Source organism: Elephas maximus, chromosome 2 (assembly GCF_024166365.1).
Source record: "Elephas maximus indicus isolate mEleMax1 chromosome 2, mEleMax1 primary haplotype, whole genome shotgun sequence".
Lineage (NCBI taxonomy): Eukaryota > Metazoa > Chordata > Mammalia > Proboscidea > Elephantidae > Elephas > Elephas maximus.
The window spans coordinates 23,561,093-23,585,654 of NC_064820.1; the positions used below are offsets into that span (position 1 = coordinate 23,561,093).

At 35.9% G+C, this 24,562-nt stretch overlaps 1 protein-coding gene across 2 annotated transcripts in view; it reads right to left on the reverse strand.

Moving 5' to 3' along the window:
• Nucleotides 1–24,562, reverse strand: part of LOC126063261 (cadherin-18) — a 1,172,813-nt gene that overhangs the window by 377,889 nt on the left and 770,362 nt on the right. For both annotated transcript variants that reach the window (XM_049861519.1, XM_049861523.1), the window contains one exon: nt 12,752–13,235. In XM_049861519.1, the coding sequence (XP_049717476.1) occupies nt 12,752–12,979 (228 nt within the window). In that variant the 5' untranslated portion in view covers nt 12,980–13,235. The remainder of the gene's footprint in view (nt 1–12,751; nt 13,236–24,562) is intronic.

Here is a 24,562-nt window from a genome sequence, read left to right on the forward strand (position 1 = left end):
ATTGAAATGTCATGTTTGATACATGAATTCTTCAGTTTGAAGGAAGTTGTGATAAAAGTGTTCATAAAATTATCATCTTGACAATATTAGACGACAATGGGGACTTTTCCTTACTGTGCATTTAATTTGTAACACAGTGTTCATGATGACATTAAAACTATCATTTTTTTTCTGAAAACTCTCACCCTTCCTATTCCTTTTCACATGATTTATGCTCTCTTTAACCTGAAAATTGCTTATTTAATTTGAAGATACAGTACTTCATATTAAGAGAAATTTGAAGGTTCTCTTCTAAATTAAGAAAAATGTAGAAGAATGACAGTAATCGTGATTCTGAGGGGGAAATTTCATGCACTATATACTAGAACGTGATTTTCATTAAAAAAGCAGATATCTTAAATTTTGTTCTCTGACACTGCTATAACTAACCCATGAACATGAAGACACCACTTAACTATTTCGAGCATCATTGCTTTCTATTACTTGAAGAATTTGGCAAAATGATTTCTTAGTTCCTTTATGGGGATAGAATTCCTTCCTTGCCCTCTAAGTTTTTTTTGTTTTATTTTTTGTTTGTATGTATGTTTTAATAAAGCAAGTAAGAATTAATTTTCTACAGTCTACACTTAACCACTTACACACCCACAGAATGCAGTAGGGAGAAGAGTGGGAGTGGTATAATTTTAGATACAAAGTTCTTAACAGATAAAAATAATATCTTGAGCATATCATGGCTTATATCTAAATTCTAAAAGACATAAAATATGCCATAAATACAAGAAAGTGAAGATGAAAGATATAATTAATCTTTTCAAAATATATTTATTAAATTCATATTAACTTTTACTACCAAATGTATCTTTTATGTCAATATAGCCAAAGGAATAACTTAACATTTTTAATAGGTTAGATATCTTAGCCTACAGCACTCTGATAAATACGAACCTACCTGTTGGTCTCTAACCTGTTATGTATATTTTTTTTAATTGTCAAATGATACAAATTGGACAATACATCCGCTTGGGACACCTTACAGTAATGTAGAATTTCTTTTCCTTCTTAAAAACAAGAATCATTTACGATGTTTTTGAAATAAATGTAGTATATATTTATGAAACAAGATATCCAGGCACAATAAAAATGGAATGTATTTTTTTAACATAATATCTAGGTAATCATAAACAGTTACTAATTGAAACATATGAAACATGCCCAGTTGATTTGCTTTAAATCCACTGCCATCGAGTCAATTCTGACTCAGAGCAACCCAACAGAACAGAGTAGAACTGCCCTACTGGGTTTTCAAGGAGCAGCTGGTGGATTCCAACTGCCAACCCTTTGGTTAGCAGCCAAGCTCTTAACTACCACACCCTCAGAGCTTTGCTTTTGTGGTTATTGTTGCTAGGTGCCATCGAGCCAATTCCAACTCAAAGCTACGTTATGTGCTATGGAACGAAACACTGCCCAGTCCTGCACCATCCTCACAATTGTTGTTATGCTTGAGCCCACTGCTGCAGCCACTGTGTCAATCCATCTCCTTGAGTGTCTTCCTCTTTTTCACTGACCCTCTACTTTATCAAGCATGATGTCCTTCTCCAGGGAGTGATCCCTCCTGATAACATGTCCAAAGTATGTGAGATGTAGACTCTCCATCCTTGCTTCTAAGGAGCATTCTGGTTGTACTTCTAGTAGACATTATTTAAAATGCATCTCCTTATTTAAAATGTACTAATTACATATGTTTAAATATTCCTAACATATTACCATTCTGAATCAATACACTTTGCAATAACAACATGCACGTCTAAGATATATGCAGTTGGCAAATATGAGATGCATATGCAATATTGCCAATATCTAGTGGATGAAAATAGAAATCCAAAGGTTTATGATATAAGCAATTACATTTTTATATGATTCTTATTCAATATGTAATATTTTCTAATGTATGTGATGAACTCTAGATATTAAGTGCTAAAAAATACATTGTTATCTACTGCCTCCAATTCAGAGAATCAATACCTTAGAATTCAGAAGAACTCAAAACATACATGTTGCCATCAAGTCAATTCCAACTCATAGCAGCCCTACAGAACAAAGTAGAACTGCCTCTTAAGGTTCCCAAGAAGCAGCTAGCGAATTTAAACTATCAATTTTTCAGTTTGCAGCCCAGATCTTAACCACTGCACCCCCAGGGCTCCAAATAAAACAGTTTCTGTAAAAGATTGCTAAATTTCCTACATTCAAATTATGAATATACACAATGCAAAGCACCATAAACAAAGTCAAAAGACAAATGGCAATGATGGATAACTTATTTTTTGACTTATATCACTGACAATGAGTTAGCCTTCCCTCCCAAATATGTAAAGAATTACTTTAAAATGATAAATTAAGGAGATGAACAATGGAATAGAAAAAATGAAGAGACAAGGAGAGTCATTAAAAAACACTAAAAATCCCAAAACATATATAAAGATGATCAATCTCAATCATAATAAATGAAATGTAAATGAAAAGTACAGAGAAAATCTATTTTCTTAATCTACCATTTTGGAAAAATTCTATTAGTATAGCTGTGGGGAAAGTCACTCTTACACATCACTGACGGTGGTATTTACCAAAATTAAAAATTTATTTATCTTAGAATCATAATCCCACTTCTGGAAATCTCTCCCACTGATAGACCTATGGTGAATTTGAACTGCTGACCTTTTGGTCATTAGCCGTAGCTCTTAACCACTATGCCACCAGGGTTTTAGATAGATCCATATGTGTGTGAAATGATATGGGTGCCAGGTCACTCAGTACATCATTTCAACAACAATAAAAACACTAGCAAGAATCCAAGGACCCAATAAAAAACACCAGCCAAATTAGTTTTAAGAGGACAGGGTACATCAGTAAAAAATGGTGAAGTAAACATTCCTATATATCCTCTCCTCCATAAATGTGATGAAAACACTGGAAAACGTTGTTAGAATCAATTCTTTCATAATTTTGGAAATTAACTAAAGGTTTGTAGCAACCTAGGGAGCATTTAAAAAAAAAAAAAAAAAAAAAACTAGTGCCATCGAGAAAAATGTGGAATCTTATTAAGAACAGTGAGCTTTGAGGCATTATAATTTGTCTTAGTACCATACCCCACTTTCTAGCACTTTGATGGCCCACATTCATTTTCAAAACCATTAGCCTGGCAGCCACGGAGGGTGCAGAAAAGGGCTAGAGCTGCTTCAAAGCCTCATACCCAGAAATTAACATCGTCTGTTCTGTCTGGTGGTTCCCGGGAAGACCTCACTTACAAAACTCTTTTTCTACATGGGGGGGGGTGTAAAAAAAAAAAAAAATTACAGGCAATTCTTTAGCTTCTCAGCTGTCTTTGCAGTAGATAATGTTACCGGGTGGAAACCCCAGGTTCTTGCTTGGCATGACTCATCTTGGCCAATAAATGAGAGCAAGGTGGGAAGGCAGAAAAGCACCTTTATTTTGTTGTGCAAGGAAAAGAGTCAGTCAGAGCTGCTGTCAGCAAGACTGCTCCCTAAGGGCAAGGAGAAAAGTCACTTGTAAAGGGTTTATAAGTAGGGAGTTCATACAAGTTACATCAGCAACATCCTTAATCATACTACGCAGGTGCAATGGGGTTTACGTACAACTTCAAAACTGTGGGAGAGGAAGTCAAGCAAAGGAAGCAGGATTCTGAGGCAAAGCTGCCTGAGGCTCTGCCTTAAAAGCTTGAAAGAAAAAACTAGGTGATAAGAAACCCATAACAGTTTTGAAAAACTCCAATATATTCCTGAAAATCTAAAAAGCCATTTGCATAGATAGGCTGTGTACATTCCCAGAGCTGTTCCCAAGCTCAGGGAAAAAAAAAAAATAGATAAAGCTCTAAGCTGACATTGAGGCTTTGTAGAAGCAGATAGTGTAGGCTAAGAAAAAGTTTTCCAGTGCAGTTTGAATGTTAAAGGCACATTTCAACATGCACACAGAGCCTCTTGCCAAAGGCTGGGAGGCTTATTAGTACCAGGTAGTTAAGAAAAGCATTTTTAAGTCAGTTGACCGCTAAACTGAGCATAGGTTTCAATGGCCACACATGACAAATAATACTGACTTTACAATATTAGTTCATAAAAGAAACAAAACAAACAAGCAACAATGATAGCAACAACAAAACCTGGGGAAGGGGGAGATTTTGATTTCCAGTGTTGTCGCATTATATTATTTAAAATGTTAAACTTTTAATAACAAATTACAAGACATGCAAAGAAATAGCAAAGTGTTTCATATACAGGAGAGGGGTGGGCAATAGAAACTGTCCTTGAGGAATTCCAGACAGTATACTTACGAGGATTACTCAGATATTTTAATTATGTCCTCAGGTTTAAAGGAAACTGTCTAAAAAACAAAAGAACAATCTCACCAAACATGGAATATCAATAAGAGACAAAAATGTCAAAAGAACCAAATATAAACTCTGAAGTTAAAAAGTGAAATGAAAAACTCATTAGAGGGACTCAACAGCAGATTTGAGTGAATAGCAGAAAGAAACAGTAAACTTGAAGACAGGTTAATTTATATTATTTGAGCTGAGTAAAAGAAAGTACAAAAGATAAATAAAATAGAGTCTCAGAGAACTATTGAACACCATAAAGCATACCGAACTACATATAATGTGAGTCCCAGAAGGAGAAGATAGAGAGCAAGAGATTGAAAATATATTTGGAGAAATGATGGCTGAAAACTTTCCAAATTTGATGAAAAACACTAATTTTTTTTTTTTATATATATCCAAGGAGATCGGCAAACTCCAAGTAGGATAAACACATCTTAATCAAACTGTTGAAAGACAAAAACAATCTTGAAAGCAGTAAGAGTAGTGACTCATCACATGAAAGACATGATCAATAAGAATAAAGATTAATGCTTATTTTTCATTAGAAACTATGGGAGACAGAAGTAACAAGATGTCATTTTCAAAGTACTAAAAGGAAATAAAAATATTAACAAAGAATTACATGTTCGTGAGACTATCCTTCGAAAGTGAAGGACTTTCTCAGATTCAAAAGAGAGAGAAAGGGAAAGAATTCCGTGCTAGCCAACTTGCCCTACATGAAATAAAAAAGAAAACAGTGAAAGACCACTAGACAGTAATTTGATTCCACTTGAAGAAATAAAGAACACCAGTATTGCCAACTACCTAGGTAAATATAAAGTTAACTATGGTACATCCATTTAGTGGAATACTAACTATGTGGCTCTAAAAAAAATTAGTAGACACACTCTGTACTGATAGAGAAATATGTGAGGATAGTGTACTTGCTTGTGTATATAATATGCTAATATTTGTGCTGGAAAGGAGGGATAAAATATGTACTCTAGATGCTGTTAATCTAATAAAGAAACAATGAAAATTCATAAAAATTTTAAAGTGCCATCCTAAAGATATTGGTGAGAAAAGGGGAGAAAAGGGCAAAGTGAAAAGGAGACCCTTTAATTGCAAGTGTATCTTGGCATATATTTTTTTTTATTTTGAAACAAACCAAAAAATTCAAAACTGAAATGGAGTTGGAAAGTGGAGGGGTGTGGAATACAGAAATACAGCATTATCAAGTGGGAAGACAGAGTACATGGGTACAGATATAATTATATTGATAAATTTGTTGGGGTCATGATCAGTTCTTGTATTTCTGTTTTTCCCACAAAGTTACTGGTGAGATCATTGGCTAAGAATAAGGAGGAGGCTATTAGAGTTTTAAGGCAAACTGGGAAGGTGCTAAAAAGTCATGGTATGTCCTAGGGGATTGAAAGACCACCGAATTAAGAGGAAAACAAAAACAAAATAGGTGTTCTTGGAAGGGATATTTGTTGTCACGATTTTTAAGTAAGGCTAGATTTTGATTTGAAAGAGCAACAGGGATTGAAGATAAAGTACAGGGTATTTGTGGACCTATTTTTTTTATGTACAGTTATGAAAATAACTGTATAAGATCCTAGAAGAGAGAAGATGAAGATTGTTTGAATGGAGAAAGAAACTAAGATGAAATCTATCATTTGCACTGATGTTTTAAATCATTATAAATGATGAGAAAAGAAATGAAAGACCAATATCCCTGAGATAAAATATTAAATGAATGGGTTGTGCCCAAGATTTCCTGAGATAACTGCTTAAAGAAGGGTATCAGGTTGTAAAGTCTAAGGTTGAACTTCAAAGCACCTTGGAATTTTGAGGGAAATTGGAGAGACGAGAAGGTATAGGTAAATGGAAATGAAGAGCCAGGATGATATACAACTGCTGCTGGTAAAGGAAACAGGACCCAATAATAAACACTGGATAAATAAACTATGTTACATCTAGATAACTGAATATTATACGGCTCTAAAAAACGATAAGCAAGCTCACGATGTGTTGATATAGAAAAATGTCAGGACAGTGTGCATACTAGTATATATTCCAAGCTAATATTTGTGCAGAAAAGAGGTGATAAAATATATATATTTGTATTTGTTTGTAACTGAGTAAAGAAACATACGAACTTTACACAGACAAGAAGAAACGGAAGCTTGAAAATAATATAATAAAAATAGCAAAGAATGTTCATAGCAGAAAAAAATGGAGGTAGAAGAATTAAGACACTGATAGGATATGACAAATGGAATAAGTGAAATAAAAATAAGTGGCGCTTACAACTCTGGCTTAAGCGATTGAATGGTTACTGATGCTAAGAATTAGGAAAGGTTATACAGGAGGGGTAGTGTATGAGGGACCAGTTCCTGGACAAGGATATCATGCTTGGTAAAGTAGAGGATCAGCAAAAAAGAGGAATGTCCTCAACAAGATGGATTGACACAGTGGCTGCAACACTGGGCTCAAACATAGCAATGATTGTGAGGATGGAACAGGATCGGGCAGCATTTTGTTCTGTTGTGCATAGGGTCTCTGAGTTGGAATCAACTTGACAGCAACTAAGAACAACAAAATGTGTGAGAAAGGAGCCCTGGTGGTGCAATGGTTAAGCGCCCAGCTGCTAACTGAAAGGTCGATGGTTCAAACCCACTAGTTTTTCTGCAGGAGAAAGATGCGGCAGTCTGTTTCTATAAAGATTTCGAGTCTTTGAAACCCTAGGGGGCCGTTCTACTCTGTCCTATAGGGTCATTATCAGTTAGAATCAACTCATCAGCAATGGGTTTGGTTTCTTGGTTTAATGTAGGAAGCAGGAGTGTTGAGTCCAGTTTTACATATGTACAGTCAAATATACACGTGGTTCATTCAGACGATCCTGTACACTACACATATAAACCAAACCAAGCCAGTCTCCTTGGAGTTGATTTTGACTCACAGTGACACTATACGCATCAGAGTAGAACTGTGTACCACGGGATTTTCAATGGCTGCTTTTTAGAAGTAGACCACCTAGGCCTTTCTTCCAAGTTGCCTCAAAACTGTAGATACTATTCAGGGAGTTATAAGGCTAAGTGTGGTAGTTATAGGTTTAGATTAAATTGCAGAAGAGAAGTATGCCCTAAAATAAGGCTAAGGGCAAAACCACAGGAAACACCAAAATTTAAGGTGAGATTGGAAGAAGGAATATAATGAGAAGAAATTGCCACTATGATAGGTGAGGAATAAGACGAGAGTGTTACAGAAGCAAAGAGAAGCAGTTACAAGGAGGAAATAGTCAACGTTTTCGTATCTTAAAATGAAAGAATTTAAATAAAGATAATAGGATTTAACAGTGGGAAGTGACCTTAGTTTAACTGTGGAATCAGTGGCCTTATAAAAAGCAGTAAACTGAGCCTGATTATTTTGAGGTTAGTGAATGGGAGGTGAAAGTGGAGACTCAGGGGCTGATTATACTTTCCAGACATTTGCGTGAGAAGATAAGTAATGCAACAAACAAAACAGTAACTGTCTTAGTTATCTAGTGCTGCTATAACAGAAATACCACAAGTGGGTAGCTTTAATAAACATAAATTCATTTTCTCACAGTTTAGGAGGCTAGAAGTCTAAATTCAGGCACCAGCTCTGGGGGAAGTCTTTCTCTCTCTGTTAGGTCTAAGGGGAAGGTCTTGTCTCTTTAGCTTGTTTCCTGGTTCTTCATGCATCTTGACATCTATCTTACCCCATCACTGCTCACTTGCTCTTATATCTCACAAGAGACTGACTCAAGACACGCATGTACTAATCCTGCCTCGCTAACAGAACAGAGACAACCCATTCCCAAATGGAATTATAACCACAGGCGTAGAGGTTAGGATTTATAACACATATTTTGGGAGAATATAATTCAATCCATAATATCAAGACATAATTATTTTTGTAAAAGAATGGATGGAGTTGGATTAGCTCAGAATTAACCAGCAGAGGAATTAAACTCTTTAACAGGATGGAAGGAGTCAGGATATGGAAGACAGATTATCCTTGGACTAGAGGAGGAAACGTATTCTCTGGGAGAGAAAAGGGATAAGACATGAGCACAGATGCAAATGTATGTATATGTATGTGTATATATATTGGAGCCCTGGTGGCACAGTGGTTAACAGCTCAGCTGCTAACTGAAAGGTCGGCGGTTGTAGTCCATCAGTCTATTTGCCTGTGCTTTAGTATTTTTTTTTTTTTAAGTTTTTCACTTTTCCATTCTTGAAAAAAATAATATTTTGTGACATATGGAAGCTATATAAAATCCATATTTGGAAACCCTATGAGGCAGTTCTACTATATTCTATAGCGTCACTATGAGTTGGAATTGCCTCAAAGGCAAAGGGTTTTTTTGTGTATGTGTCAGGAAGACGACAGACAAGGAGTGAGAAGTTCAGTGAGAGTGATTTTAATGCTGAATTCATGTTTATCTATAAAATAAATAAGCAAGGTCATTTATAGAGAAGATTTTTGTTTCAATAAGTTCAAATAAATATAACCACTATTAACATGACTACAGAAGCTTACATTTTACAGAGTATCTTCCAATGAATTAACACATTTGATTATTACAACAGGCACGTAATAGGTTCTGGGTGTACAAAGAAGAAAAGGTACCAGAACCTGCTTCCAGGGAGTTCACAGGGTAATAGGTTAGGCAGACATCTTAAACAGGGCCTTCCAAACATTTTTTCAGAAATGCCCAGATCGTAAATATTTTAGACTTTATGGACTTTGTTGCAATTACTCACTTCTGCCATTATAGCATGAAGTCAGCGACAGATAACACATGAATGAACGAATGAATGAATGAATGAATACGTGTGGCTGTTTTTCATTAAAATATTATTTACAGACACTGAAATTTGGATTTTATATAGCTTCCATGTGTCACAACATATTTTCCTTTTTTAACAATTGAAAAGCGGAAAAAAACTTTTTTAGGTTGCAAGCTATACTAAAGTATAGGCAAGTAGACTGGATTTGTCCCACGATAGTAATTTAACTGACCCGCAATCTAAACCATAAACCAGATCTTTTAATGCACTTCAATGAGTAATAGAAATGTCCAATAGTATTACTCAGTCTTATACGTAGGGACACAGAGGCTCAGGGAATTAAAGTGACTTGCCAGTTCTAACACAGAAAGCAAGCAGGGAAGATATAACTTAAACCCAGCTTTTCCCCACTTACAATTCTACCAGGATCTCATGAAGAAAATGAGCCTACTCCAATGACAGGGATGATGTATGGTATGGATTTTAGAATTTGTATAATATATAAAATGATATTCTTATTTATAGGAGCATTCATTCAGCATGGCTCAACATTTGAAAAAAAATCTGTACTAGTTTTTACCTGATTTTGACTAATTATGATGTAATTTACTCAAAGAGAGGAGTTACTTTCTAATTATATTCTCCTTACCCTAATCCTTCAATTATGTAAAAAGACATTTAACACAGGATCATATTAATGATATATGTATTCCTATGCTGTTTAGGAACCCTGGTGGCATAGTGGTTAAGAACTTGGCTACTAAACAAAAGGTCAGCAGTTCGAATCCATTGGCCACTCCTTGGAAACCCTATGGGGCAGTTCTACTCTGTTCTATAGGGTCACTGTGAGTCGGCACTGACTCAATTGACTCAATGACAACAGATTCGGGTTTTCTTTTTTTTTTTTTTTAATGCCAGTTTGAGTATTTCATCTCTCATTGGACACCACATTGTAGAAAAATAGTCTATAAATTACTATATATATATTCTCATTTCCCATTAGCAATGACTTATGATTATGGCCTTAGCAATATACATATACATAGAGAGAGAGTTAAGAGTGAACATATTGACCAATGTCAACAAAATAACTCTTGTATACGTTTAACTAAGAAATCATTGATTTAATCACTAAGAAAAGACTATAAGAAATAGAAGTTGGCATGTATCAAAACACTTAAGTTTGAACTCATCAAAAGTCCTGTACATTGTTGTATCATGTGAAGTATAACTATAAAAAAAATAGATATAGAAAATAGCAACAAAACTCAAGGATAATTTGAAACAAACTTAGATAATTCATCCTTAAAAATATTCTTAATAGTAGAACTTTATAGTCTGTACTTTTGTTTTTTTTTTTTGTCAATAGGCTTCTTGCTGGCACTTCTGCGGCAGTGATGGGTACAGGGGAGGGGATAATTTTACCTCTCCGAAGGGCCTCTTATTGTGCCCATAACTGTAACAATTCTCTTTTATTCAGCAGTGCTGTGAAAATATATGGCTGGTTCAGTAGGAATGTATTTGTATGTGTGACATATAAATTCATGTTCTAAGTAAAATAATGGCAGATTAAGCTGTTATTTTAAGCAAAAATAGATGGCTGAGATTTACAGGGGTTTTTCTATTATTTATTCATTCATTTATTGTTTTGTGTTTTATTTATGGCAAGGTGTAGGTAGCAGGAGTGAGGAAAGAATCTCTGTAGCTAAGTTTGAATCTCCCATATAGGCATAAGTCCAGAGTAGAAAAACTGTGAGTGGAAGGGCCCCAGGCCAGATATGGAATAAGGGGATCTCACATTCTATTTGCCTGTGACTACTACAAACAATAGAATGAATGGCAGCTTCCACAGAGCACACACAAACATCACAGCTCACAGACCTCTTCCCCTCCCCATGTAGTGAGGAACGCCCAGCCATGTGCTGGCTGGCACCCAAGCCCAGAACGCTGCTTGGCATTGCTCTACCTAGTGAGGCTTCATCCTTTACTAAAACTAGATGATGCAAGAGGAAATGAGAGGGTTTCTGATTTCTGGTCCCTGCCCTTCCTATAAAATCCCATTCTAGTTTTTTAGTTATAATAAAATTAAAAAGGTGCAGAATAAAACATTCTTATAATACATTTTTTTTTCCTCTTGATTTACTCCTAAGGGAGCATTAAAAAGAAAAATTTGCTCTTTTTCTTCTTCTCAAGGATTGAAAACAATAAAGATACAGGCTTTTGACATTCAGAACAAAAATATTTTTCTAGTAATTCACTGTATTTTGATTCGATTTTTGTACATTTGCTTTCTTTTACTTCATGAAATACTTTGTAGGGAAAAAAAGAATACAATGAAGGTGAATCTTTTGTTGCATTTTAATATGCAGGTAAGAAAATGATAACATAATTGTTTCAGGTCTCTTTTTGATTTCTATTTTTCAACTCCACAGCGTCTGCCTTGGATTGAAAATGTAGGTGCAGCTGAGTCCTTTCTGATGAGGGGTGGAACAGATGGTTTGTGACCCTGCAGTGCCTACACATTAGGGAAGCTCCGTGGCTTGCAGGGAGTACTATTTTTCAGTACTAACAGTACTAAAGTAAGAATAAATAGCCAAGCAGGGAGATGGAAGCCAGGGAGGCTGCAGCCATGGAGATCCCACGGCTGTGCTTGCTGTTTCTCCCATAGGTACTGACAAACTTATTGAGTGTAATTTCCAGTCTCTTCTTCTTACAGGTAACCATGAGCATAGTTTAAATGTAATTTAGTCAGAGCAGTAATTAATCAGAGGCATGCTTCTCCACTGTATACCCGATCCTCTACCCCAGGGCCTAGATGATACATATTTAACCTCGTTTTCTTATGTTATTTATAACAACAACAATTACTAATCACACAATTCCCTAAACATCTTGGCAAGCCAATGAATTTTCTTGTTTGTATTTGTGAGACAAAGTCAACTTGATCTGAAATTATTGATCGTTTTTGCCAACTTCATTCTTTTAGTCTTTTAACAAAGCCTGTATATCCAGAAGAGAGTCAGTATTTAAAATATACCAGCCCTTTTTTATATAAATTATTTTGGAGAATTGGAAAAATGTTCATATGCTTCCAAAGGTTGATTTAAATGAGAATAGAATCTTCTTAACGATTAGAAATATATTAAATACCATGATATGGTGTCTTTTTTTTTTTTTTTTTTTTAGCCTCAAACGCATTAGTAATAGATAAAAATATTTCTAAATATCAACATACCAATAAGGGATGTTGGGAGTTCCAATATACCTGCATGGTAATAAAAGGCAAAACGGCTAAATGGTGCGATCAATGACATTTTTCCCCTTTACGCAAGAGTATAATAAGCTGGTGAAGAACAATCTGCCTGGTATACGTGACCAGCGTTTAGGAAGATGTGATATGATTGATAATGTACATTTTAAAATGTTTAGCACAAATGACAGTTTTCTACATCATAATTCACTTCCATGTTCTATATCTCTTCAAATCTTATTCCAAGTGTACATTCATCTCACCCTGAAATTCCCCAGAAGAAGAAATAGACAACAATCGAAAACTTACCTTTCCAACATATTGTGGATCTGGCCCCATATGTTCTTCTAAAACAAAGAACTGATTCCATACCCATCCTCTTTTAGGGCGATGGTGGACTTCGGTTTCACCTTCAATGTGTTTGGTTTGGTTTCTGGTCACCTTGATGGAGCTATGGTGAGCAGTTCCATAACACCTCTGCACAAAACAGAGACACACTAGAACTGGACAGATGCAAGATGTGCTCGTAATTTTCATTGTAAGATAACTTTACAGTTCACAGTTTTCCTTCTTTTCCTTGTCAGCTACAAATGCTTAGTAAGCATTCAAGAGAGAAGCCAAAGCATCTTTTGGAAGGATAGTCCAAAGTAAATTGCTTAGCGTGTCCATGATTTAACTGCCCATCAGGGAAAAGTCAGACTACATTTACATCCTGAAACACTTTGAGAATCAAAGCTGTAGTTGTCTGATTTCAAGTCTTCACAGTAGGTAGACCCAGCCAACCATTTTCTACCTAATGGAAAGAGAGAAAATGATATACATTATGAAACATGGTAATTTTAATGATTTGCTCTGAATGCAAATTATACTATTTTGCAGTGTGATGCTGATCCACACAGAATGTATGCAAATTCTTTTTGAAATACACATACAGAACTCAAACACACACAAGCCTACACTTCTACAATGGCATCTCAATCCATACTGTCAATTTTGAATTACAAATAGATCCTTTGTAACAACAGGAATGCCAGGAACATTGCTGTGCTCTAAAACCGCCCTTCAGTATGTGCGTATTCCTGACTGTTGGGTGATGTCTTAGAATATGCCATCTACTAGGGGCTCCATTCCAAGTGCAAAAACATTTGTTTGTTTTTGGGGTGTGTGTGTTTATGTTTGTGTGTGTGTGTTATTGCTTTGTTTTGGGGTTTGGTTTTGGTTTGTTGTTGTTTGTAAACCAAAATCACTACACATACTACATGCTGGCTACCTTCTGCAGGATGAGCACTAAACTTCAACAAAACACTCCCTCTAGGACTGAAATACTACCACAGGCTATCACAACAATCAAGTAGGTGCTTAAGGTGTTTAGTAAGTAGAATACAAAAAGAAGAAGAAAGAAAAGAGGCTGACTGAATAAAATACGAACAACTGAGAAGTACTCCAGGTTTGGAAAACAGACTGGCTCAGTAAAGCATGAGTAAGAGAGTCAATTCGCAGAATTACAGCTTGCAGGAATTTTGACAGGCCTTTGTATATGTAGTCTAGAAGGTGGACTTTACATACAGGCAAGACAGATTTTCAAGTTTGGGGATGGCATGAGTAGGTGTAATTTCTAGTACATATAATTCTAGCTGCATTGTGAAGAAAGGATTAAAGGGAGAAATGAATGGCATAAAAAGGAGAGAGCAAAATACTTTGAGTTTTCAAATAAGGATTTTTAAATCAGGACTTAGGTTTTAACACAATTAAAACAGTAAAGAAAAACTTGAGAAACATTTCTGGAAGCCCAACAACAGGATTTGTGGGGATTAAGTATGATTCTGAAAAAACTAGCTTGTTCAAAACACATAAAATTTGTAGCAATTTTTAGTGTAATTTTTGGATAAGCCTGTGTTAACGTCTGTTTTGAAAACATTACTTTAACAATATGGCTGTTCCATCTAATAATAAAATATTATATGGCTCATTTTTTTCATTCCATAAAATTCACCCAATAAATCAGCACAAACCGAAATGTAGACCTGAATGAATATTTCTATATCATTACGAGGTCATTGTTATGACAGAATAAAATTGATTATAAAAACTGATTATAAATCATCAGTCACAGCAGTATCCTTTTTTTGTTTGTTTTTACATTGAAGAAACGATATTTACACTGAGTTGGGGATGAAAACTATCATATGGGGCCTGAAACCAGAAAATTTTCTCTCTCCCTACCTCACCTCATAAATCAGGGATAATTATAACGGCTACTTTACCGGTTTTATGAAAATTGCACTGGATTGGAATTATAATTTCATTTTAATCACCTGACAAAAATAAAATTCATATTGCTAAATATTTTATGAAAACAAAGATGCCTTTTTCACTGATTGAAATGCAAATGACTCAAAAGCTCTCCTGATATATAAAAGAGACCAATATCATTCTGGGTGCAATATTCTAAAAACATTGGAAAAATTCAGGAAACACAGGCTTTATTCACTTTTTTTTTTTTTTTTGGACAATTTACTTACAGTGTAAGTTTATTTGTATCATCAATTTATTTCACTCTCAATTTTCTTGTTTGCTAAAAGATGGGATAGAATGTTTGTTTTTAGTATCCTCTTACTTGAATGAATTTATATTAAAGGGTTTGTTTTTGTTTTTAATGCCAAGAATTCTTAATTTTCAAGTTGTGAATTAAAACAAAAAAAAGGAAAGAAACTTTATCTGATCTTTCTTCTTAGAAGCCAAGTCAATGAATACACAGAACGTGTTGTTATCTTAATACTTTCACACCATTTAGTGTGATTTTCAGATGAAATTAACATCTTTGCCTTTTATGTTAAGTTGTTTAACAAAGCATAATTTACGAGTGGAAGGTGAAGAAAATGGCTTTTGCAATGCATTACAAATATTCAGAATGTGTATTTTCTTTACACTGCTGATTCTGTGTGGTATCTCCAAAAACATATAAATATAATTTAATTTATATATGATTATATGTTTATGAATCTCTTCTCTGACAGGAAAAGTGATAAATATGACTTTGTAAATTAAAAGAGCAAATTTAAACATCACTACTCTGTTTTTTGGAAGATAACTCCATTAACTATGTAAGAGAAGACAGAGCTCCAAATATAAAAATGGCCTGTGCTACCTAATGAAATTCACCCCGAATAGATTATAAAGAATTGAAACGTAAATAATAATACAATAAACTAATAACACATACTAATACAATAGAAAACAAGTTGTAGACATTTGCCTTTTTTTTTTTTTTTAATTTTTCCATAAGCAATATCCAAACACTGTTCCTCCTTTCATGGAACACTCTAATGCATAAAAAAAAAAATTCTGATAAACAGAGCCTTCACTTTCACCACTCAAAACTTGGGCACCGGATGCATTCTTTTTTTTTTTAATTGAGTTTTTGGTAAAAGTATGCACAGAAAGTTAGGTTCCCATTTCATAGTTTCCACATAAATTGTTCAGTGACATTAGTTATATTTATCACAATGTGTTAGCATTCCTCTCATCTTTGCTCTTGGGTAATTGCTGACCTTTTGATCTCATACAGATGGTTTTTAAGTAGAGCACCAAATTTATGGGTAACTTCCTTTAATTTGTGTGTCACTCTGCCATTTCACTAAAAGGTGATCTCAGGGGATAGATTTGGTTCTAGGTTTAAAGAGTATCTCAGGGCAATAGTCTCAGCGAGTCCTGGGTTCTTTACTGTCCCAGTTTGTCTGGCTTTTATTTATATATTTATTGGGTTTCTTTTTAAGAATCTGAGTTCTGTTCCGCATTTTTCTACCATTCCTTTCTATTCAGGACCATCTACTTGGACTTGGATCAGAACTGTCAGTGTTGGTAGCCAGGTACCATCTAGTTCTTCTGGTCCTGGAGTAGATGAGGTTGTGGCTCATATAGACTTGTTTCTTCCCTGAACTTTTGGTTATCTTCTTACTCTTTCGCTCCTGGTGGGTACAAACCAGTAGTTGTATCTTAGATGGCTGCTCGTAAACTTTTAAGACCCCAGTCACTACTCATTTCTCTAGGAAGAAGATCATGATTTTTGTGAACTATGTTATGCCAATTGACTGAATTGTCCCATGAGACTATGGTCCTAAGCTTTCAAACCCAGAAAAGGAATCTGGGAAGGCATTTAGTTATGTCTATGGAGTATCCATAATTGTATCTTCAATGAATATATGTGCCTGCACCCACATATCTGTATTTACATGTACCTATTGGAGCCAGGCACTCCTTGGAAACTCTATGGGGCTGTTCTACTTTGTCCTATAGTGTCGCTATGAGTCGGAATTGACTCAACGGCCCTGGGTTTGGTTTTGGTTTGGTTATTGAGCCCTGGTGGCGCAGTGAGTAAGAGCTATGGCTGCTAGTCGCAAGGTCAGCAGTTTGAATCCACCAGCTGCTCCTTGGAAACCCTATGGGGTAGTTCTACCCTGTCCTATAGGGTCACTATGAGTCATAACTGACTCGATGGCAACAAGGCAACATACTTCTAACTGTTCTTACCTATGTGTATACACCTGTACCTACCCATATATCTATATGCCTATACCCATCCATATGTGCCCAAATACTCATTTTTTGGTCTTTGTTTGAGTTGTTTCCCTCTTATATATATCAAAATTCTTTAGTACAGGCAAACTTTTCCCATTTCTGAGTGACATCATTTACTTTGGTTGTGCCCTGCTCATTACACCCGCATTCATTCACTGTCACTTTCCCATCACCAAAAATAACAAGTCTCTGCAATCTAAAGGTGACAAAGCAAAGATGTCACCTTGAAGACTAAGGTGTACCTGACCCAGGCAGTGGTGTTTTCATTCACCTCATATACATGCAAAAGCTGAACAGTGAATAAGGAAAACTGAAGAAGAACTGATGTCTTTGAATTATGGTGTTAGCAAAGAATATTGAATATACCATGGACCGCCAAAAGAATGAACAAACCTGTCTTAGAAGAAGTAGAACCAGAATGCTCCTTAGAAGCAAGGATGGTGAGACTACGTCTCACATACTTCGGACATGTTACCAGGTGGGACCAGTCCCTGAAGAAGGACATCATGCTTAGTAAAGTAGATGGCCAGTGATAAAGATGAAGACCCTCAACAAGATGGATTGACGCAGTGGCTACAACAATGGGCTCAAGCACAGCAACGATTGTGAGGATGGTGCAGGACCGGGCAGAGTTTCGTTCTGCTGTACATAGGGTCGCTATGAGACGAAACCAACTCAACGGTGGCTAACAACAACAATCTTAAGCATACTTCCCCTCCCCTACTCCCTCGTAACCGCCAGTGAATACTGATCTCTCTATATGTGTCTATTCCTATTTTTTTATAAAAGGAGGACATACAATATTTTGACTTATTTCACTTAGCATTATACCCTCCAGGTCCATTCATGTCATAATATGTTTCTTGCACTCATCATTGCTCTTTATTATTGTATAGTTTTCCATTGTATGTATGTACCACATTTTCTTTATCCATTTATCTGTTGATGGACACTCTGGCTAGTTCCACTTATTTGCTATTGTGAGTTAAACAGCAGTGAACACTGGTGTGCCCATATCTGTTCGTGCCATTATGTTTAGGTTTCTAGGGTGTATCTCTAGGAGTGAGATTGCTGGATCATAGGGTAGTTCTATTTCTAGTTTTTTCGAGAAAGCGCCATATCATTTTCTATAGTAGTTGTACCTTGTACAGTCCCACCAAAAATGAATAAGGGTTCCAATCTCCCCACATCCTCACCAACATTTGCTGTTATCTGTTTTTGTTGTTGTTGTTTGTTTTTATCAGTGCCATTTTAGCTGAGGTGAGATGGTATCTAGTTGTAGTCTTGAATAGCATCTCTCTAATATCCATTAGGTCTAATTGTCTTATGGATTTATTTAAGTTTTCAATATTCTTAGAGGTCTTCTTTTTAGATGTTCTGTGTATAATGGAAAGTACTGTGTTGAAATTCCCTACTCTTATTGTCAAGTTGTCTATTTCTCCGTTCATATTAGTATCTGTGTCATGTATTTTGAAGCATTGCCACCAGGTCCATGTATATTTATAATCGTTGTCTTCTTGCTGGATTGACCCTTTTATTATTATGTAATATACTTCTTTATCTCTTGTAATAGATTTGATTTAAAGTCTACTTTATATAATATCAGTATGACCACCCCTGCTTTTTTTTTGTGCAGTGGTTGTATGGAATATTTTTCTCCATTTTTTAATTTTCAATCTGTTTGTGTCCTTATGTCTAAGGTGTGTTTCTTATAGACAGCAAAAGGGTGGATCATGTTTTTTCATCCATTCTGCCACTCTTTCTCTTCTGCATGGGATGTTTAAACCATTTACATTTAAGGTTATTACTGAAAGTAAAGTTTCTGCCTCACTCATTTTGCTATTTGCTTTTTGAGTATTTCATAACCTCTTTGTTTTTTTTTCCTTAAATTCTGGTTTTTCTGTTTTTGTATGTGGCTTCTTTCTTGTAATGAGCCTTTTGCTTTCTTCCTTTTTTCTAAGTGTTTTTTTCTCAATGATTTCACAATTTACAATTACAACAAATTTAACTTATGAACAACAGTTAACATACAACTTTAACATATTAAACATATTAAATCTATTCCTGATATAATCCTCACTTCTCCGTTTCTCTTGGTGTGTCTCTATTAACATCAATATGCAACCTATATTCAATAAGTTTACTTTGTACTTGCATCTTACAAACTTCATATTGTATTGTTTGCTGGATTTAATTACTGAGTTTATTCCCTGAAAATATCATATAATTTTGGTCCTTATGTTTGCCTGTGTTGTTGCTTTTTTGGGGAATCTATCTCTCTTATTTTGTATTTCTTTATTTTTCACATGTATAGATACAAGTATTTATTTAATGATTTTTCCTTTCCCTTTGAAGTATTCCCTTGACTGATACTTAACAAAGCTGGTCTGATAGTGGCAAATGACCAGAGCTTCTGTTTATTTGGAAATATCTTGCTTTTCCCTTCGTTTTTGAATGACAGTTTTGGTGGGAAAAGAATTCTTGGTTGGCAATTGTTTTTGTTCTATGGGTGTTGATCATGGATTCAAGTAAAATGAAATCCTCGACAAGTTCAGTCTTTTCTCTGTTTATCATGAGGTTGCTTACTGGTCCAGTTGTGAGAATTTTTGTTTTCTTTACATTGAGGTGTAATCAATACCAAAGGCTGTGGTCTTTGATCTTCATCAGTAAGTCCTTCAAGTCCTCTTCATTTTCAGCAAGCAAGGTTGTGTCATCTGCATAACGCAGGTTGTTAACGACTCTTCCTCCAATCCTGATGCCCCCCTCTTCTTCATATAGTCTAGCTTCTCAGATTATTTGCTCAGCATACAGATTGAATAAGTATGGTGAAAGGATACAATCCTGACACATACCTTTCTTGACTTTAAACCATGCTGTGTCCTCTTGTTCTATTTGAACGACTGCCTCTTGGTCTAAGTACGGGTTCATCTTGAGCACAATTATGTGCCCTGGAATTTCCATTCTTCACAATATTATCCATAATTTGTTATGATCCACATAGTCAAATGCCTTTGCATAGTCAATAAAACACAGCTAAACATCTTTTTTTTTTTTAATAACTTTTATTAAGCTTCAAGTGAACGTTTACAAATCCAATCAGTCTGTCACATATGAGTTTACATACATCTCACTCCCTACTCCCACTTGCTCTCCCCATCTTGAGTCAGCCCTTTCAGTCTCTCCTTTCTTGACAATTTTGCCGGCTTCCCTCTCTCTCTATCCTCCCATCCCCCCTCCAGACAAGAGTTGCCAACACAATCTCAAGTGTCCACCTGATATAATTAACTCACTCTTCATCAGCGTCTCTCTCCCACCCGCTGACCAGTCCCTTTCATTTCTGATGAGTTGTCTTCGGGGATGGTTCCTGTCCTGTGTCAACTGAAGGTCTGGGGAGCATGGCCGCCGGGATTCCTCCAGTCTCAGTCAGACCATTAAGTTTGGTCTTTTTATGAGAATTTGGGGTCTGCATCCCACTGATCTCCTGTTCCCTCAGGGGTCCTCGGCTGTGCTCCCTGTCAGGGCAGTCATCGATTGTGGCCGGGCACCAACTAGTTCTTCTGGTCTCAGGATGATGTAGGTCTCTGGTTCATGTGGCCCTTTCTGTCTCTTGCGCTCTTAGTTGTCGTGTGGCCTTGGTGTTCTTCATTTTCCTTTTTTTTTTTTTTAAACATCTTTCTGGTATTCTCTGCTTTCAGCCATAATCCATCTGGCATCAGCAATGTTATCCCTCCTTCCATGTCTTTTTCTGAATCCAGCTTGAATTTATGACAGTTTCCTGTGGATGTACTGCTGAAACTGCTTTTGAATGCTCCTCAGCAAAATTTTATTTGTGTGTGATATTAATAATACTGTTCAATAATTTCCACATTCTGTTGGATCACCTTTCTTTGGAATGGGTACAAGTACGTGTCTCTTCCAGTTGGCTGACCAGATAGTTGTCTTCCAAATTTCTTGGCATAATCAAGTGAACACCTCTAGTGCTTCATTCATTTGTTAAAAAAATCTCAATTGGTTCTGTCAATTCCTGGAGCTTTCTTTTTCACCAATGCCTTCAGTGCAGCTTAGACCTCTTCCTTAATTACCTTAGGTTCTTGATTATATGCTAAATTCTGGAATGGTTTAACGTTCACAAATTATTTTTGCTACAGTGACTGTGTATTCCTCCCAACTCCTTTTGATACATCCTGCATTATTTAATATTTTCCCCATAGAATTCTTCAATATTGCAACTTGAGTCTTGAAATTTTTCTTCAGTTTTTTTGGCTTGAGAAATGTTGAGCATGTTCTTCCCTTTTGGTTGTCTATGTCCAATCTTTGCACATTTCATTATAATACGTTAATTTGCCTCCTTGAGCTGCCCTTTGAAATCTTATGTTCAGCTTTTTTGCTTCATCATTTCTTCCATTTGCTTTAGCTATTCAACATTCAAGAGCGAGTTTCAGAGTCTCTTCTGACATTCATTCTGGTTTTTTCTTTCTTTCCTGTGTTTTTAATGACCATTTCCTTTCTTCATGTATGATTTCCTTGAAGTCATTCCACAACTGGTCTGTTCTTCAGTCATTACTGTTCAATGCATCAAATCTATACTTGAGGTGGTCTCTAAATTCAGGTGGTATACACACAATTTCATGTTTTGGCTCTTGTGGACTTGTTTTAATTTTCTTCAACTTCAACTTGAACTTGCATATGAGCAATTGATGGTCTGTTCTTCAGTTGGCCCCTGGCCTTGTTCTGGCTGATGATGTTGAGTTTTCCCATCATCTCTTTCCAAAGATGTAGCCTATTTAATTCCTGTGTATTCCATCTGGTGAGGTCCACATGTATAGTTGCCATTTATATTGTTGAAAAAGGTATTTGCAACAACAATGTCATTGGTCTTCCAAAATTCTATCATGCAATCTCTAGCATCATTTCTAACACTGAGGCCATTCTTTCCAATGATCAATCCTTCTTCTTTGTTTCCATCTCTTGCATTCCAATCACCAGTAATTATCAGTACAACTTGATTGCATGTTAGATGAATTTCGGACTGCAAAAGTTGGTAAAAGTCTTCAATTTCTTCATCTTTGGCCTTAGTGGCTGGTGCATAAATCTGAATATTAGTCATCTTAACTACTCTTCCTTGTAGGCGCAGGGATATTATACACTGAGAGCATTACACTTTAGGATAGATCTTGAAATGTTCTTTTTGATGATGAACACAATGTCATGCCTCTTCCATTTGTCATTCCCATGTAGTAAAGCATGTGATTGTCCAACTCAAAATGGCCAATACCAGTCCATTTCAGCTTACTAATGCCTAGGATATCGATGTTTATATGTTCCATTTCATTTTTGAAAACTTCCTATATTCCTAGTTTCATACTTTCTACATTCCACACTCTAATTATCAGTGGATGTTTGCAGATGTTTCTTCTCATTTTGAGTCATACCACATCAGCAAATGAAGTCCCAAAAGCTTGACTCTATCCATGGCATTAAGTTCGACTCTACTTTGAGGAAACAGAACTTCCCCAGTAATCCTTTGAGTGTCTTCCAACCTGCAGGCTCATCTTTTGGCATCATATCAGACAATGCTCCACTGTTATTCATAAGGTTTTCATTGACTGATATTTTCAGAAGTAGACTCCCAGGTCCTTCTTCCTGTTCTGTCTTAGCCTGGGAGCTCAGCATAAACCTGTCTACCGACGGTGACCCTGCTGGTATTTGAAATACTGGTGGCAAAGCTTCCAGTATCACAACAACACAAGCCACTACAGTATGACAAACTGACAGATACTTGGTGGACTACTATAGTAATACCACCTAGAAGAAGACTTTTCCAAATAATGCACTGTATGCAGTAATTTGTAATGTAGACCTCCCTCCTCTGCTGTGTAGTTTATCTAAATTATTCAATGTTGCTTCAGGAGACTTTTCCTTTTGCTTCTATAACTAGTCCCTCTCCAGTTGCAGAGTTAACAACTCTACTGGGAGTAGGGAGACATGACCTTTAATGTTCATTTTGTAGAAACTTATTACACTTGTATGGGCACTTTACTCTTGAGCTTCAGTTTTCTCATTTATGAATAAAGTGTTTTTATTGAATTATCTTTGAGCAAGTTCAGCTATAAAATTCCTTGAATTTATGATTTAATAACTTCATATTATTTTCAAATGACTTTTCCTACTTACTCTGAGTTACTCACATCTCCCAAGATTAAATCACTAGCCATTTAAAGCTCTTCAGTGCAGAAATTCCTTCAGAGAGCTCTTAGAAAACCCCATTGGCAAATAATAGGATTCTCACATTTACTACAAATATTATTGCCTGTCACTAGGGTCACAGACTGGATTTTCTTAGCCTACTTGTATCTTGGACTTCAAAGAAGTCTGGAAAATGCTTTTTGTTTGCTTAAAATGAAGAAAAAAAAGTTTCCTTTTCTCTTTTGAAGATTGCCTTTGAAAAAATACTGTTAACTTTATTTAATGAATGAAACATTTCATTTTCCATATGTGCAAATTGACATTAGATATTCTTCACATGTTCAGAAAACGTAGATGGCAATTGTGACCAATTTCTAGGCTAGCACTGAGTAGGAATTTATCAGATTGTGTGTGGAGCAAGCCTAGCTCAAACGGAAAATGTCAAAGATGACAAAGTATAATGAAAAGCCTATATCTTTTGGAATTACTTTCATTGCAGGAGATAAAGGACATCTTACCTGGAGAAGTGCCTGTCAATAGGAGTGCAATGCTTACTTCACAGAAGGGGGACTTCCCAACTGTCACACAGAAAATTCTTCAGATGATTATTCTGTTCTATATGTGAGAATGACTTCTTTTGAAAAATAACAGAACTTTTTCCATGACGATGTATTTAAAGCTACCATAAGGCAGACTTAAATATCAGAAATTTATATTATGTTTGAAATCCAAAGTACTTACATAAGGTGAAATTTACAGATATTGAACATGAACAATTTTCTCAAGTTCAATAAATAAATACCCATCTATTATGTTTTCACCTTTAGGATGTTAGCCTATATCTCTGACTTCTAAAACTTTTAAAAAAGTCATCCTTTTGGGCTGGTTGTTATTGGCAAATTCCCACTGCTGGTGTTATAGATTTAGTTGTGTACCTCCAAAGATATACATACAGAAGACTGAAGAAGAATTGATGCCTTTGAATTGCAGTGTTGGCAAAGATATTGAATGTACCATGGACTGCTAAAACAACAAACAAATCTGTTTTGGAGGAAGTAGAGCCAGAATGCTCCTCAGAAGCAAAGATGGTGAGACTCCATCTTACATACTTTGGACATGTTGTCAGGAGGGATCAGTCCCTGGAGAAGGATATCATGCTTGGCAAAGTACAGGGTCAGTGGAAAAGAGGAAGACCCTCAATGAGGTGGATTTACACAGTGGCTGCAACAATGGGCTCAAGCATAACAAAGACTGTAAGGATTGCATGGGACCGGGCAGTGTTTCATTCTGTCATGCATAGGGTCTATATGAGTCAGAATCGACTCGATGGTACCTAACAACAACAACAATATGGAA